At 36.4% G+C, this 17,403-nt stretch overlaps 2 protein-coding genes across 2 annotated transcripts; both read right to left on the bottom strand.

Moving 5' to 3' along the window:
• Window positions 1–1,603: 1,603 nt before the first annotated feature.
• On the bottom strand, window positions 1,604–3,629 carry LOC140148868 (melatonin receptor type 1B-like). Its single transcript, XM_072170956.1, has one exon. The coding sequence runs from the start codon at window positions 3,280–3,282 to the stop codon at window positions 2,083–2,085; it is 1,200 nt and encodes a 399-aa protein (XP_072027057.1). The 5' UTR covers window positions 3,283–3,629; the 3' UTR covers window positions 1,604–2,082.
• Window positions 3,630–8,425: 4,796 nt separating this feature from the next.
• LOC140148867 (uncharacterized) lies at window positions 8,426–11,798 on the bottom strand. The gene is made up of 2 exons (XM_072170955.1): window positions 11,233–11,798; window positions 8,426–10,129 (listed from the first exon to the last, which is right to left on the bottom strand). Exons 1-2 carry the CDS (start codon window positions 11,315–11,317, stop codon window positions 9,306–9,308), a joined length of 909 nt encoding a protein of 302 aa, XP_072027056.1. The 5' UTR covers window positions 11,318–11,798; the 3' UTR covers window positions 8,426–9,305.
• Between the last annotated feature and the right edge of the window lie 5,605 nt (window positions 11,799–17,403).

Raw genomic sequence — 17,403 nt, 5'->3', positions numbered from 1 at the left:
CCTTTATAATCGGTTACCCAACTGAAGCTATAATACGCAAACTTTATTGCGATATCGCACATGAAAACAGTCACATGTGCACAGCCAGAGAAGATCCGATTTAATCACTTGAGCTGTTTCAATGAGTGTTATCGTGGTTTAATAGCTTTTAATGGGGTTAAGTCCTGCAAAGGTCGAGATGAATTCTACTGTAGACATGACTGCATCATGTGCACCATTTTTTTTTTCAATTCCGACTACCAATTTTGTCAAAATCAACTCGCAAATGTACCCATGGATGGATGATTTTGCAAGCCACAATAGAAATATCGATTATTTCTGCTGGTTATATTACTTTTATTAGAAATGAAGTACTGGTTGGATATTTTGGCAGTCGCAAGAGAAATAAAAATCCCTTTAAAAGGGAGAGCTTGGCCTTGGAATACCCAAACTTAAAAGGTGAAAGCAAAACGGATATTATGACAAAACTATAACATATAGACCCACACGATGTGCCTTACAGAGGTGGGAAATATCTTTCTTTAGGGGGCTGGCATTTTCTTCGGGAGGGGGGTCCCAAAAAATACTGGGGGGGTCATAGAATTTTCAGACCAAAAATAGGGGGGGTTATAATGTTTTTAACACCCAAAATAGGGGGGGTTATAGAATTATTAAGGGCTGGTGACTCAAAATTTTCGCGCGCTGCGCGCGCATTCTTTAACTTTGCAATCGAAATGTGCATACAATCTATGCAAAATTTTTACACGCTCCGCGCGCCTTCTTTACACTTACAATAAAAGTTTTAACGCGCTCCACACACTTTTTTCACTTTTAAGTTTTGACGCGCTCCGCGCCTTAGTTCCGGCAATGAATAATTTTTCTTGAGTCTGTGTAGTTGGAAGGGGGGGGGGGTCATAAAATTTTTCGACCCGCGATAGGGGGGGTCGTAAAAAAATTTTGCCCGCGATAGGGGGGGTCATAAAAAATTGACTCCGGTCACTGACATATTTGTGACCCCCCCCTTCCGAAGAAAATGCCAGCCCCTTAGTGAACTATATTAGTTAATTAGTTTTAAAAAATTAAGTCCGAAAAACACTCGCGGGCGAAGTTGAGGCCTGTAAAAATCAAAAATCTTACACGGAAAGACACAATTTCATATCTAATTCTAACACAAAGATTTTTTAAAAGGTATATCCAAGCACTATGTTTTTAGCTGATACATGTATTACTAAAAAAATATTGCTTTATATTTGACCGAGAAAATGAATGTCATAGCAAAAAGGTGTATCTCATCGATCAACTTTTAGCGCGACTATGCATAACAAAAGAAGCTGGTCAGTAGTGTACTGAGTGTTATGTGGCTGATATCAAGGATACAAGGGTTTTGTGAATTAGGAAAAAAAATTGTGAATATATAATTGTAGGTAAATATAGGATTCATTTTATTTGGGATATAGACCCGTGAATATAATATATGTAGAAAAATGTTGTCAAGAAAATAATATTAACATTTCCAAATACTTTAAAAAAAACCTCCACAGTAGTTCTTTTGGTGCAACACTCTCACAGTGAGAGATACATGGTGTATCAAAATAAAGTATACAGTTTCAAAAATGCCACTAGATTTAAAAGTATGAGGTATATCATTTTTATTTTATAAAAAATTTAACCTGATAAGATTTTATGAAACCTACTTATTAGAAGATAATAGTTTTCTTTTATTTACCATATACGAATATAACTATAGTTGTTTAAAGAGTCGCCTAACGAGTCGGATGCCCATTAACATCAATGTTGTCATTACTGCTCATGGGAAATAACACCTCACAAAAAGAAAGTCCACACTCGTAATTTGAGTCGCCATAATTTTTAACACAATTTATCAAAAGTTGCAGTATATTGATACCGAATATTAACAAACTGAAAGAAAATGCAATTTGATGCAATTTGAAAACGTCCTTTACTGGTACTGTTTACGGTATAATAATATTCTCCATATTTTCATATCAATTTTATTGAAAATCATAAACATTTAAGCAAATACTTTCTGTGCGGCCTTTGTCCAATGCATTTGTAAATAAGAAAAGTCACACATTTTGTAGATTATAACTGCAATAGGGAAGGCTGTAATCCACGTGTCTTCAGTAAATGTTTCAGAAATCGGGACGGTTCCGGAATAGCTTCGTAATTACAGCTTAATAGTTTTCCCAGGACTTCTTTAAAATTCGGATGCTTACTGCCGTAAACCAGTGGATTAATAGCACTACTGGTGAGGATGAATATGCCTCCGTAAAGCAGAAAATGATCATTATCTGGTAGTATAAGAGCAATACAGTACGGTGAACAACACAGGACAAAAACACAGACTATTACAAACAGGTTTTTCGTAATTGCGAGTTGTTGATTGTCCAATCTTTGATGCCTTAGGCGTCTCCTTGTTGGAGTTTCTGGTTGATGAGAGAACTGCGACATTGACATTCGATTGATATCCAAATTAGTACTTACTCTCCCAGGTACGTGTGCACTGCTAAATGAACCGGAAGAGCGCGAGAGTACTGGGAAATCAAACTTATACGCACTGCTGTTCTTTCTTTGCTTTGAAATATGGCGCCTTACATGTGCGAAGAGTACCGAGTAACATATCACTATCGTCAACAGAGGAACAGGGTAGAAGACTGCACTCTGCGCCAGATGAAAGTATTTCGCTTTGGGATGTCCATCTAGGTCACTGCAAGTGAAGTCTTCTTCATCGTAACCAACTCCTCCAATGTCTAATAGTGGAAATACCAAAATAACTGAAAATGATATGAACCATGTTAATGCCACCATTAAGGCTAGGTTAAATGGCGAGTAAATTCTCATGTAAGTACGGTACGATTGAGTTATCAATATCAGCCTATTGATAGCTATTGCCGCTAAATTGAACAGACTTGTTCCAGTGCATGTGTAGAGTACGAACCCACCTGCTTGACATAGCCATTCAGCGTTGGGTAATGGCCATCCATCTTTGCCAAGAAGAGCAACTACGCTCCAGGATAGAAACAAAGAAGCAAATAGATCAGCGATGGAAAGATTCACAACAAATACATTAGTAGGTGTACGTAGTTTTTTAGAAAGTAAAACAGCGGCGATGATCAGTGAGTTTCCAAATGTTCCTGATATGGATATCAAAGAAAACATGGCCGCTATGAAAATCCTTTCGTTGTAAGAGTAAACTGGAACATTACCTGTGTCATAGGTTGAGGTTGTCTGTAAGCTGCTAATGTTTTCAACAGAAGAAATCGATTCTGTAATCGCTGTCATGGTAACGATTATATCCTCAAAATTGTTTCGATACTTTCGATATACTTTACATGTGTGGAACAAATTCGGTCAATCCGTTGAATTGGTCAAATCGTCGAATTCCACATTGATTGCACGAGGTTAAGCAAAAAGGAGCAAAGTATAATTCTTGCAGAAATGTTTTGATAGCCTACGAAATTCGATGAACACGTAACTACAAGAAACTGTTGGAAGGTACTCGATTTCAAGAAACGTGGTATACCATCAGCCCAGTGTCAAACAACCAGAAGTTGCAACAATATAAGAAATGAAATGGGAAGAACGCTTTTTCTACCAGCATAGTGTCATGGTTGCAATAATTGTGTGAGAAGCAAGGATAAAGTAGCGTGATAGCTATAAGTCATGTGACTTTAATCCAAATATATTCGGGGTATCGATATCTTGTTTGAATTGAGGGAACGATCGGTGTTTTTTGCTACCAATTTCTTCTAGATCAATTACAACTATAACTGTTGTAATTTCTAACAAAACCGTGCATAAGTACATTACACAACATGGAATACGCAAGAATCGAAGTGACAGCAATGCATTAACTGGTACCACCAAACACATTTTCTCAAGAAATTCATATCCCATTTTGTCAAGAAATTTATCATATCCCCACAAATAGTTAACTGTGGGTCCCCCGATGATCACACAGAGTGAGACTAAAGAGAGGAAATGTACTCGTTCACCATATCGAAAAGTGATTAAAACTAAGGAAGATCAATACCACTATATGGCGTCTATTACCACGATTACTTTCAGCCTTTTCCTGTATTTGGAGGTTATGGGTCGGTGGATTCTTCAAAATACTTAGTAATAAACACATCAACAAAGTTACTACTTCCCGTTAAATGAATTACCATTATTCCAAACCTATAGTTATCGTAAAACATTGGAAGCAAAATTTATATATCTGTGCATTATGACATATATTTAAATGCAAGTAACCCAAGATTTGAAAGTTGCAGCAAAATCCTATTGCCTTGTATTCAATATCCATTGAAAACATGTATTCGGATCTTATTGGATTATCCGTTTTGTTTCATTAATTTGGATGAGGTTAAAACATGTGATAATCACATTAAAATTGTCATTATTGACATCAGTGGTCATTGACATTGTTCACTTCCTATATTGAAACATGGCAAGTTCTATATTCTCTTGATCAAGGGTTACATCTGTTGGTAACACCTGCCAATCAGTAAACTTTGTGTTATTCCTTTATGTAATTTTACACGAAATTAGGGTCAGGGTTAGGAATAGGATTTTAACTTGTTGTCAATCCTTCGTATAATTATTTCGTGTAATCCTAACGCTAACCCTAATTTCGTGTAAAATCTTCTTGGCAAAGATGGTTGGCCATCACCTAACGCTGAATCGCTATGTAAAGCAAGCTAAAGCAGATGGGTTTGTACTCTACACATGCACTGGAACAAGTCTGTTCAATTTAGCGGCAATATCTATCAATAGGCTGATGTTGATAACTCAATCGTACCGGACTTACATGAGAATTTACTCACCATTTAACCTATAGCCTTAATGGTGGCATTAACGTGGTTCATATCATTTTCAGTCATTTTGATATTTCCAATTTTAGACATTGGAGGAGTTGGTTACGATGAAGAAGACTTCACTTGCAGTGACTTAGATGGACATCCCAAAGTGAAATACTTTCACCTGGCGTAGAGTCCCGCGTAGAGTGCAGTCTTCTCTCCTGTTCCATAGTCATTTATTACTCGGTACTCTTCAAACATGGCGCCATATTTCAAAGCAAAGGAAGAACAGCGAGTATATGTTTGATTTCCCAGTAGGCCTACTCTCCCGCACTTCCGGTTTATTTAGCAGTGCAGTCGTACCTGGGAGAGTAAGTACTAATTTGGATATCAATCGAATGTCGATGTCGCAGTTTTCTCAGCAACCAGAAACTACAATAATGCAAGTTGTATTTTCAGTGGTAAAGCTAGATTCAAAAGTTTGAATCTAACTTTACCACTGAAAAGACAACTTGCAATTGTAGGCCATTTTGGACATTTTTTTTTGTTGATCGAAAAAATATTGAAATCTAGATGTTTCAATTTGACATTAAATGAATAATGACCACTGATGTGAATAATGACAATTGTTATTGATTCTCACATGTTTTGACCCCAAAGAATAATCCAATGAGAGCCGAACACATTTCCTTCAATGGATACTGAATACGAGTACAAGTCAATAGGATTTGTTGCAACTTTCCAATGTTGGATTACAAAAATGTACGCTGCAATATCAACATTGGGATCATTGCAACAAACGAGGCGTCATATAAATGCGCAGAAATAAATCCTGCTTCCGATGCATTTCCCCACATACTAAGTATACGATAAACCGTTTTGGGATAATTGTCATTCATTATGGGGGTAATTACTTTTTTGATGTGTTTATATAGGTATTATGTTGGTGCAGTATAGCCGAGTCTTGAATGTGGACCGCCTCTGGGGCGCCTCAAGTTGCTTCAGTTGAATTTTGGCGAACAAGATTGAAATTCTTGGCTTTACATGAAAAAAAAAAGTGCAGTGATTTATAGTGCACTATACACAGGCACAACGCCTAGACGTTGATCCACACGCCTCAGCACACTTCACAGGTTGTTAATACTGATCACTACAGACCCACATCATTCCATAAACCATAACAACACAGGGACTTTGCAGCTTTCAGAGCCAGAGGTTCGTACGGGTTACAAGCAGTAAGTTCCTTGTCCAGGGGAATATCAAGCTAACTCATTTTTTCACGAGAGCATACTATACCACCGCCAAGGTTCGAACCCGCAACCTCTCGCACCATAGTCGAACACCTCATCGATTGAGCTAACTTGATTGCTTAAAAAGCCTGCATTTATTGAAAGCCATTAAATGCAGGTTACATTTATAGTTTTTCGGTCGGTTTCTATACCAACATTTCAAACTTTCAAAAAGGATATTTTAGTCTCAACAGGGGGGGGGGCAAGTCTTTAAATATGCAAATCTGTTGCTTTTTACACTGGCTATTTTCGCGTAAGAAGTACTTATTCTGGAACAGGCATGATGACTTTTGAGCTTTACAACTTAAAGTTTTACACAATGATATATTGCTGGTTTTGACAAGCTTATAATACCAAAAGAGAATGCACGAGTCATAAAACAATCACTCGAGTATGCATCAGCAACAAACAAAACAAAATACATGAGCCTCAGGAAGTCATTCAATTTGCCACATTCTTATTATAGAAAATGGATATCAAAACATTTGACTAATACTGAAAGATTGTTGATTGCCAACTTAATAGGGCGACTTTACACAGGACGCGGGTTCCACATAAATGCGCAATCCTGGGATGCGTATGACTAATAGTCTTCCAACACTAATAGTCTTGCATTCTACAGCCTGTCTCAAAAAAAATTGTGCAAGTGAAAAGCGCCCTCTTTGGCAATTAGAAAATACCGTTGTGACATAATGCTTACATCAACGTCACGGGCGCAGTCTTAGCTCTCAAATGCCGTTTGTTCTGTTCAATTTGCTTGTTCCAATTTCGAGATATGTTTATTTAACAACGAAAGGGTAAAATCACAATTGTGCCACTTTTACTAGGGAAGAGAGCTGTACATGTAAATCAATGATAGCTGATGTTGATGCGTCTAATGCACTCCCCCTTTCGGGGCGCATACATTAGACGCATCAACATCAGCACGCGTGCATTATTTTGTCTAATGTCTCTCCCAACAAGTAATACGCGTTCATTAACCTATAACATGTACAAGTGTGCAATATTTGTTTGTCTTTTAACAGGAGAACAGTATTTACCATGATAAAATCATTGACATACACATGCAGAACAGCAGAATGTGAAATATTTATTTATCTTTTAATCTCTTTTAAGTGAAAAAAGAGAATCATCATTCCTGCATCATGATAAAACAATAAAAACAGTCAAAACAATTTTGTATTGTGTAATTGATGCATTCTTTTGATTTCACGAAGAAACTCTTGATAAAATTGATGCTACCACTATTACATGTAAAGCCCTCTTCCCTAGTAAAAGTGGCACAATTGTGATTTTACCCTTTCGTCTTTAACTAAACATATCTCGAGATTAAAACAAGTAAATTGAACAGAACAAACGGCATTTGAGAGCTACGACTACACCCTTGACGTTGAGGTAAGCATTATGTCACAACCGTATTTTCTAATTGCCAGAGAGGGCGCTCTTCACTTGCACAATTTTTTTTGAGACAGGCTGTAGGCTTAGTTTTAATTGAGCGTAATACTATGGTAGGTGTAAGACATAGTAAGTGCTGCACTTACGATAGTATGTAACTACTCGAAAAGAAATTTAGAATGCAAGACTATCATAAGTGACGCTCACGAACATAAAAACTGAACTGCAGTTACAATATCGTTATTTGCTATTTTTGAAACACGCCCAGGAAATACGACATCGTAAGTGCACTTCACGATGTTGTCTGCTAAACTATAATGAAAGACAGGGATAAAAAGACTAGTTTGCGTCTGACGTCACTGTCAATCAAATTCCCTACGACCATTGATTGCCAACGGTTAATAGCGCGTAAAAGGAAGGTTGATCATGTGCTGATTGGAGAAAAGAAATCACAGAAAATTGCGAAAAATTGCGTACTTTTACATGGCAAAAACCCGGCCCCCAACTCAACATAAAAGTTGGCAACCATGAGAGTTACCAAATCTTTCAAACACCCCCTTTTGCAATGATTTTCATCAAATTTACCCCCTTTTTCATACAAAATCGAGGACAAAATTTGGCCAAAAACAACCCCTTTTTTGTGGTTTTCAATTACTAGAATTTCAAACACCCCTTTTTCAATGACACTAAATATTGCCAAAAAATTACTAGATTTTCTCAAGTACTCCTTTTATCCAAATTTTGCGGACAGTGCAAATTAAATACCCCTATTTTGCTGATTTCACATTCAAATTTTGCGGACACCGGACAGTCCAACTTAAATACCCCCTATTTTGCCAATTTCGCGGTCCTTGCTACTGGTAAAAAAATTACCCCTTTTCCGCGCTTTTTGGTAACTCTCATGGTTGCCAATTTTGGGTTGAGTTGGGGGCCGGGGGCAAAAAGCAACTTTTCTAAGCATTGTTGACATGGTGCCTTCAGGAGAGAAAGTTTCCTACCCGGGTTTCCTACTATAGATACCTATCTTTTGGACCGGTTTGTATATTTGAAGGTGCAAAATTAACCATAAGGTGCCCTGTTTTACCGCCGCGTTCAGGAACTCATCATCACGACACTTGTAAACAAACCGAGCCCGAGTTTGATTGACAGATGACGTCAGACGCAAACTAGTCTTTTTATCGCTGTCTTTCATTATATCGTAAGTGTCACTTACGATAGGTTTCAGTGCAGTCTACGCTCATGTTTAGTTATGATCTAAGCACGAGACTATCGTACTGGAAAAGAAATAATGAGTATTGAATGTAAGACTATCGTAAGTAAACTAAACTGCACTACGATATTGTTATTTGGTATTTTTCTTTAATTATTTAGATTCTCAAAGCTTATTAAATATTGTATTCTATGAAGGATTTAAGCACTTTTCATTCCAGTTCAAAATAATATTTACTTGTTCAAATAGTTTCCACTTGTAAAATACAAATTGCTTCGCCGTTAAAAAGATGAAAACTTCACTGACGATAGTCTTCCATTCTGCCGATGGTACGAGTGTTTCCATAAAAAGCTGTTAAAAGTTGTCTCATATTAATCACATCAGCAACTTCGTGAGCACGGTTAATCCGATTCGTACAATGATTCGAACTACATGTAATTTGGTTGACTGTAGAAGTCTAAAGTCTAAATCACAAACAAAGTGGGTCTTGTTTCTGAGTGATTGGACATTCCAAGAGCAAATGTTAAGAAAACGTTCAGCGGATGGTAACTGCAGGAGATTATCCTTACAGAGGCTTGTCCTGTGCACAGAATTATGACACATTTACAAACTTTACAATTTAGATTTCAAGTGTTTACTTTTCATGCTACTTCTCTTCCTATCAAGATCCAGCAGGATCTGATTTTCATAATTGCTCGGTGTTGTGGAATGAAAAGATGTTCTGCAACGACACACAACCGATGAATTGATTTTAACTTCAAATAATAGCACATCACTTTTTGCTTGCCAACATTCAATGTTCATAATATCTCCTGCCAAAGCTTCTCCCGTGTAAACTGCAGCAAAATCTTTCACATTGTAAAAGGAAATAGCAGCATGGAACGAAGATAATTTTTTGTCAGCTGAAGCAGCACTTGCAGCATCCAAACAATGCTTCATAAAACCATCATTTCCCATGTGATGGTGGTGATCCATGTCACTCGGTGACACATGGGTGGTGTAGACATACGATTGGGCGGTAGTAGGTCTCTGTTCTTCAGGAATACATATCGGGAACTCCGTTCTTCTCAAAGATGCTGGAATAAGCTCATTTACATCCTGCTTCTGTCCCCCACGTTTAACAGGCTTCCTGGTTTTTCCGTCAATAACCATTACATATATCACGCTAGATTGGAGCAATTTTCCGGTGTTGCGATTGAAGAAATTGGTATCCACCCAATAACCAGATTGGTTCACGTGACTTATCCACGTAGTGATTCGACAGGGGAAATTAATTCCGACTTGGGAATAATATGATGGGTATAGTGTGGTGTGGTAATACTTGGCAACTGGAACCGTTTTACCGTTGGCTTTGTAAAAAATCTTTGCGTATTTCTGTTTTTGCCATCTTCCAATTACGTAAAGAACTCTCAGACTGGTCCATATTTTCAATTTTCCTGAAAGACAATAATGAAAGGATTTACTTTAGGAAGGTGATTGTATACAACATAATTAATTCTACACTTCTCATCAATTAGTATATTACCGTAGCTTAAAATGTCAAATAGAGTGTAAGCAGAAGGCGATATTACGCTACACTTACTATTTCAGTTCTATTTCGTCACCGTTTTAGCCGGAAAAGGGGCATTAACTCATTCAAGCATATGGCAAAACCATGCTTCCATCATGGCACCTGTTACCAACTGTCAACATTTTACAACCAATTACTTCAGGTAGGGATCACTTTCTGGAAAGCTGGACAGAACCGCGCGCGAGGCCATAATATGTTGTAACTGATTCCCTGCATCTGGGTCATATTATTACACTTCACTATGAGAAACGGGTAATCTGGTCTTTCACCAAGTGACATGAAAAGAAATTATTTAGGAACTAAAAGCTGTCAAGAGTCGGAATTCCTGAAAACGTGGAAGTACCGATAGCGAATATTAGAATATTGATTTGAGAACAAAATTGCTGCCAATTCTGGTATAGGAACTGCATAAAATACCGTACCACAACCATTGCGAGCATTCTTTGTGGGTATACCTAATGCAAGTTATCAAGCGTATCTCTCAAGCTCTGTCTTTGTGTTTACGTATTTTTTCGTCGGACACTATAACTTATTTTACCACATCTATAGCTTTTCTTTTATCTTATAAAAATTTAATATGCTTTACTTCAGAATGTGGCCCGAAACAATTATTCTCCACATAGGTAGCTTTCTCCACTGCTTTCACATGAAAAACACAGGCATTTTAAAGAGAGCTGAAACAACAACACTTTTGTAAAAAGTACATAACTCATTCACAACAAATTGTTAATCAAGCTTTTCCCGGTTGAAAAGACAAAATTGATGTTTTATATATCAATTATTTCAAGTTTTCACAGTATATGAATGAAATAAGAATGACGAAGTGTTATTTTTCAATAATATAATATTTAGTTCTAGTATATGCACGAGTGCGCGTATGAATATGAAATTTTCCGAGTTGCGCTTTGATGACAATTTATATAGACATTGTCAGAGCTTCTTGCATAAGATATCTGAAGATTTACCTACCAGCTCTATTGAAGTCATCATAGGAAAATTCATCACTTTCGTAATGGAATCTCAACCCATCACGATCAGCATAACAGCGAGGCATCGTCTTCTGTCGCCTGATTTCACCTGTGTCTATTGCGGTCGATCCTGTAGATTTATTCTATATAGTGCCTGTAACGTCTTCTACTCCATCATAATATCCATCGATTTATGTTACTACAAAAGTGCACTGATTCGAACCCGTCACATTCAGCATTCAATTGATAAATACGGGTGTATCCATTGTATAAAACAGAGTTTATCACTGTTTCCTTCAAGATGGCTGCTAGCTAAACTCTACGCGAACTCGATATTCTCGGTGGTAAATCTTACGATTGGTTTGCCACATGAAAGTCCTTATTAAATCAGTGGTTCAATAAAGTCTCACAATTAAAGCTGATCGGAAGAGAAATAAATTGCTGATTTGTAAAAAACGATCCTATTCGTCAGTGATCTCTCCTTCATTTACATAGGAGACGTTTCGGCTGAAAAACTTCATTATCTAGGCTTAATTATCTTAGGTTTGAAGCGTCAAGTAAGAACTTGTATTACCATCCACTTAGTGACATTAAGTGCAAGTCAATGTTATGTGTTCTATTCTTAGGGAACAAACCAAAAGATCGATGAAGCCCTATTATAAACATAAGCTTAGTAATTTCTCTCGTTACAAAGCTGCCCTATAAAGCTCCCCCTTCCGGATAGATCTGTGACGCATCCGAAGTGGGTCAACATCGATAAATCACACCCAATTTAAGGTGGTACTACATCCCTTGATAAATTTATGACTATTTTTGCATTTTTCTCACAAAATGATAACACACTGGTAACAAAAGCTATGTATGTTATAGGGGCACGGAATCCAGTTACTATACTGGAATTTCAGTTGGAGTTTCAAGACAAACGATACGTTATTTATAATAAGAAAAGAGGTACAGTTAGAATGTAGGCTACCTCATTATAGTGAACCACTTGTCGTGAAATTTCAGTGAAGTAATTGGATTCCTTGCCCCTATGATATACATAACTTTTGTTACCAGTGTATAGTAAAAAAGAAAGAAAAATGCACAATTAGTCACAAAATTGATCAGGGGTGTAGTACCTATAAACACTAATAGAAATGACTCTTTTGGCTTGTTAGCACAACTTATTAATTGAAATAAGAATACCCAACTTAGAAATGCATGCCCATGAATTAACAAGTCAAAAACCTCAAAAACTTTTTATTTTGTTGGCATAAATTTGACCACTTTTCCCACATAATTCAGTAATCAACGCAGAAAATTCATATGGGAACAACTCTGCAATCAAATTTGCTGCATATTTTGTATAATTATGTAAACAATTCAGATGTAATAACCCATCCAAGTAAGTACTGGTAATCACCTGATCTTGACTTAGCATTATAAAGTTGGCATAATCAGAAAAGTTACTAGCAGCGTGTTACCACTGGTTACCTCAAAACTCTTAAGTAATCCCAACAAACAATTTCTATCTGTGTACGAAAAGCGTCATGGATTGGATATCTTTTAAAATCTCTTTCTCTCCCTATAACGAAACAAGGTTCGCTCATAGGGCTTCATTGATCTTTTGGGTTGTCCCCTTAAGTTCACTCTGGAACTGATCCAAATAATGTTATCCTGTTTAACGTTGAACTGCGCCATAATAATATGGACCGTGATTTTAACCCATTCATGCGGAGCCTCGAGTGAAGAAAGGGGGGTCCACTTGACTGCATGATAATCTCATTTTGAATAATAATAATAATAATAATAATAATAATGATCATAATAATAATAATAATAATAATAATAATAATAATAATAATAATAATAATAATAATAATAATAATAATAATAATAATAATAGTAATAGTAATAGTACATGTAATAACCGCAAATTTTGGCAAGTCGACAAAAAAACCCGTTTTTGAAAATTTGCCCCTAATATCGAAATTTACATCGACCCAAAAATAATTTTTCAATGAAAAATCATTATGCCTTGCCCAAAAGTTTCCAATACTTCCTTTAAGGGTAGACGAGGTATTGTTGGTCGAAGCAACCTAAAATCGATTTTCATTATCTAGATCAATATATTATTGAAAAATAACACCTTGATGTTTTGCAAAAGTTCATTCTACAAATCGTATACTTTGCAAACTTGCTTAATTTATTGTTGTTAATGAGTTATGTACGTTTTACAAAAGTGTTGTTGTTTCAGCCCTCTTTACAACGTAACTCAAGAACCGCAGCACCTATAAAAGTATATCTGTGATATTTTAATTCTTCTACACACTCGCTATGAATTGAGCAATGCAGTTTTTGCCAAAGCTCACTACCATTCGTAAGATGCTGTGAACTACCAAATCACAACAGTTTAAAATAATTAATAACCTTAATGTTCTTATTATAGCCTGATGTATTAATTAATTAGTCTCACTATACCACTCTGATATACTATACTTGGATCGTCTTCATAAGATTGCTTATAATATGGATGTTAGAATATAGATTAAAATGTATAGCCTGTTTAGCTCTAGGTCAGGAAATAAGGGAAATAGGTACTAATAAAACGAAGCAGGAAAAGATCAATTGCACTTTAGATAGAAGCACTATTTTCAGCACAAAAATTATCTCATCTCCAGAAGTTTAGTTCAATGACCCCCAATTATCAATTACAGCTCGTGACCTCAAATGTGGTTGGGTATGAGTTTTTGTAGCCAGCATAATCATAGGTCATTTTATAATATTAGAATATTAAGACTAAGGAACCATGTATTGGCAGCTAGGAATGATTGAGCACCTGGTGAGGGCACAGGGTGACCCAGAAATCTTTGCTGAATTAAAGGTCCAATTCAGTGACCCCACACACTTAAAACTACGGGGTCAAATGTCGGCCACAAAGGGTCATTTTTGACCCCGTTACCTGAGTCAACTATGCACCGACTAAAAAAAGGGTCGTATACAATTACTGGGACTTAGCAAAGTTGTAATTTAAGACTAGTACCCGGGGGGGGCACTGGTCATTGACAAGGGGGTATCATGCGTGGCCACGAAGTCCCAAATAGCACCCTAAATAAGTATTTACGAGGTCTGAAAATGCACCCCTAAACAAGTATGACAAGTGCAATTTTATACCCTAAATAAGTATTGACACTATTTTTGCCCCCATTAAAAACAAGTAAATCAGTCATTTTTTGACTCTAAAACCCTTCATAACAACTGGGAAAACACAAATTCAAAAGTTCATAACTTTTAACCTTTATTCCATGCTATACATTTGTTTCAAAGGACCCCAAACACTGTGTTTTTTGTACAAGGTATACCCTTTTTCTTAAATTTCCTTGTTTTAGATACCCTATTCACGATACGTAAGTACAGTGCCTGATCATGAAAAAAGACCCTTTGAATGACCAGTGGCCCCCCCTGGGGACTAGTAGTCATATAAAAGTGATGTTTTATAAATTTTTAAGGTGGACCACATCGACTATGGGCCCCCTTATAAAATGTTGAATTTGCAATAAATTTCATCTTCGTGAGGGCGCTGTTCGATAGGCCTATTACGAGAACTGCACAACCCGAGACCCGCGAAATCTAGTTTATCCTATTTATAGCATCAGTGACAACAAAAAACAAGAAATGTCTTTAAAAACGACAATGCCTCCAAGATACCAGTGGGCACCTTTTGTTATTAAGGAGACACTTATAATGCTAGCTTTAAGGTAACGCTATTGGATATAGATTTTTTTTTGTTTGAAATATGTGAGTCCATTCTCTCCTGATTACAAGACTGAAAATTTTATTTTAATCGGATATTCGGTTACCAAAATATGGCCTGTCAAAATGGCGCGAAACCAAGAAGTTGGCAACAAATTTCTTTTATTTTTGTTATGCAATGTTGTCAGGTAGGCCTTATTTTCTAATTATATATGCAAGAATTATACAAAGTAAAATGTTCAGATCGGCTGCAAATTAAGATATAAAACCCATGGATGCCTTTGGTAAATTTCCATTTGCATAATTAATTAAGGCCCAAAGCAACTTTTCTAATAAGTAGCCCTAATTAATATGCAAATTGAAATTTGCCAAAACGCAACCGTAATTTTGTAGTAGGCCTATAGTGTGTGTTCTACCCATGTACCGTGCCTCAGTACCATAGCTCTTTTAATTGTATCTGAAATCTTTACTTTGCATAATTCATGCATGTAATTAGAAAATCATCTGCCAACTGGACTTGTCAAAAACAAAAACAAATAAAAAGAAAGTTGTTGCCAATTTTTTGTTTTGGTTTCGCGCCATTTTGACAGGCCATATCTCAAGAACCGAATGTAATCTACAGGGCATAAGCTTTAACATATTATTTAAATAGAAAGAAAATCTAAATTTGTGCATTAGCCAATAGGGCCACGGTCACCTAAAGCCATCTTGCAATCTTGCAGATAATTCTGATGTATGAAATAAGACCTTCAAACTTTCAGATATGAAGAGTTCCAGATGCAGGCAGCCGTTTCTGTTTTTCAAATATAGGCCTAAGTTGTATCAAGAGTCATTTCTCGTGGATTTTTTGACTGAAAATTACGATTGTAACGTTTCAGAGTAACAAATTTTCGTATCAGATTCTTTTATGCTTTTTTATTATATTTTCTATTCAGGACTAAAATAATATTAATATTATTATATTTAGGGGGGGTCTTTTCATAGGCCATTACTTTTTTGTATGTGTAATTGAATAAAATGATACAACATATGAGTTTGAAAATATTCTAATGCATAATTCATGAACTTGATAGACCCACGCCATTGGCGCCACGTGCTTGGTGTTTCTAGAATCCCTATAGAATAAGATTAATTTTAATGCTAATTGATTGCACATGCTGAGGAAGCGTGATTACCTTTTTGAACATTCGGAAATGGTGATAGGCGAATTTATGTATGGCGCAGAGAGGTGGGGGATATATATTGGGCTCTCAATATTGGGCGGAAATTAGGGTACTTGTCAGAATATAAATTTGTACAATCGGCCTACATGCCGCGCAATGTGCGGCATTTTAGGTGTCAATTTCAAAGCAAACTACCTCCTGCGGAGGCAGAATAATTAATCTGACAAAAAATGTAAATTAAGGGGGCTAAACTTGCCAGTTTACAAAACATACAATTATTTTTCTTGCATATTTAATGACAGAAATTTATATTGTTTTACTTTTTGACAAATTGGGCATGCAGTTAGTGTGTATACAAGGTTTCAGACCTCTTTCTCTTTTTATAAAGAAGGCACAGGCTCCCAAAGATGAAATTTATTTAAAGGGTAACTTTTGGGTCAAAATTTACGCCAACTTTAAATGGCTGCCACAAAAAATCCGTAAGAGCTACAGACCTCATACTTGCAGGTTTTTAATATTTTTACAGGTACAACATATGACTAAAATATAAAGCAAATCTGAGGGGGTCAGGTGGGGAGCCTCCTTGATATCATATGGAGTGACCCTTTTAGGCAGTATAATACACAATTTAACATTTTTTCCACTTTCGCTGCACTCTTAAAACAACGTGGTCAAAATTTCAACCCTATTCGTGGTTGAAATCACTATGAGGGTCATTTCCTGGATATTAAAATGACCCCATAAAATGGTCATTGTTTACCCAAAATCTTTTTCATTTTCTTTATCGTCCCCATTTTAGCATCAAATGTCCCTTAAACCCAAAAGGGTTACTAGTATTTAAAAAAGATAGAGATTTGACCCATAGTCATATTTAACCCCACAAACGTAGTCACCTATTTGACCCCAAACTGTGGTTACAATATGCCCATTGTGGTTTTAAGTCCTTACTTTTCTTGATTTGACTGGCCTATATCCCGGGGGCTATATAACCCATATAGCCAACCTAGACCTTTATTTTTAACTATACATTTTCTGAATCCTTAGGAAAGGAATAATTTGGCATATGTTTGGACACAATTTTGATAAGTTTGACGTATTTTGTTTGTATTTTTTTTTTTTTTTTTACTTGTAGAACCTTTATCGTGTTTGTTTTACTCTCGTAGATCACTTCTCTTGTTTTTTGTACTCCCTTATTATATTTTTTGTACCAGTAGATTCCTTCAATGGCATGTCGATTCTCTTGACGAATGCTTTTGCACGATTTTGATTATCCA

The sequence above is a fragment of the Amphiura filiformis genome, chromosome 3, assembly GCF_039555335.1.
Source record: "Amphiura filiformis chromosome 3, Afil_fr2py, whole genome shotgun sequence".
Classification (NCBI taxonomy): domain Eukaryota; kingdom Metazoa; phylum Echinodermata; class Ophiuroidea; order Amphilepidida; family Amphiuridae; genus Amphiura; species Amphiura filiformis.
The sequence above is the reverse complement of the archived record's forward strand: the minus strand, read 5'-3'. Positions and strand labels throughout refer to the sequence as shown.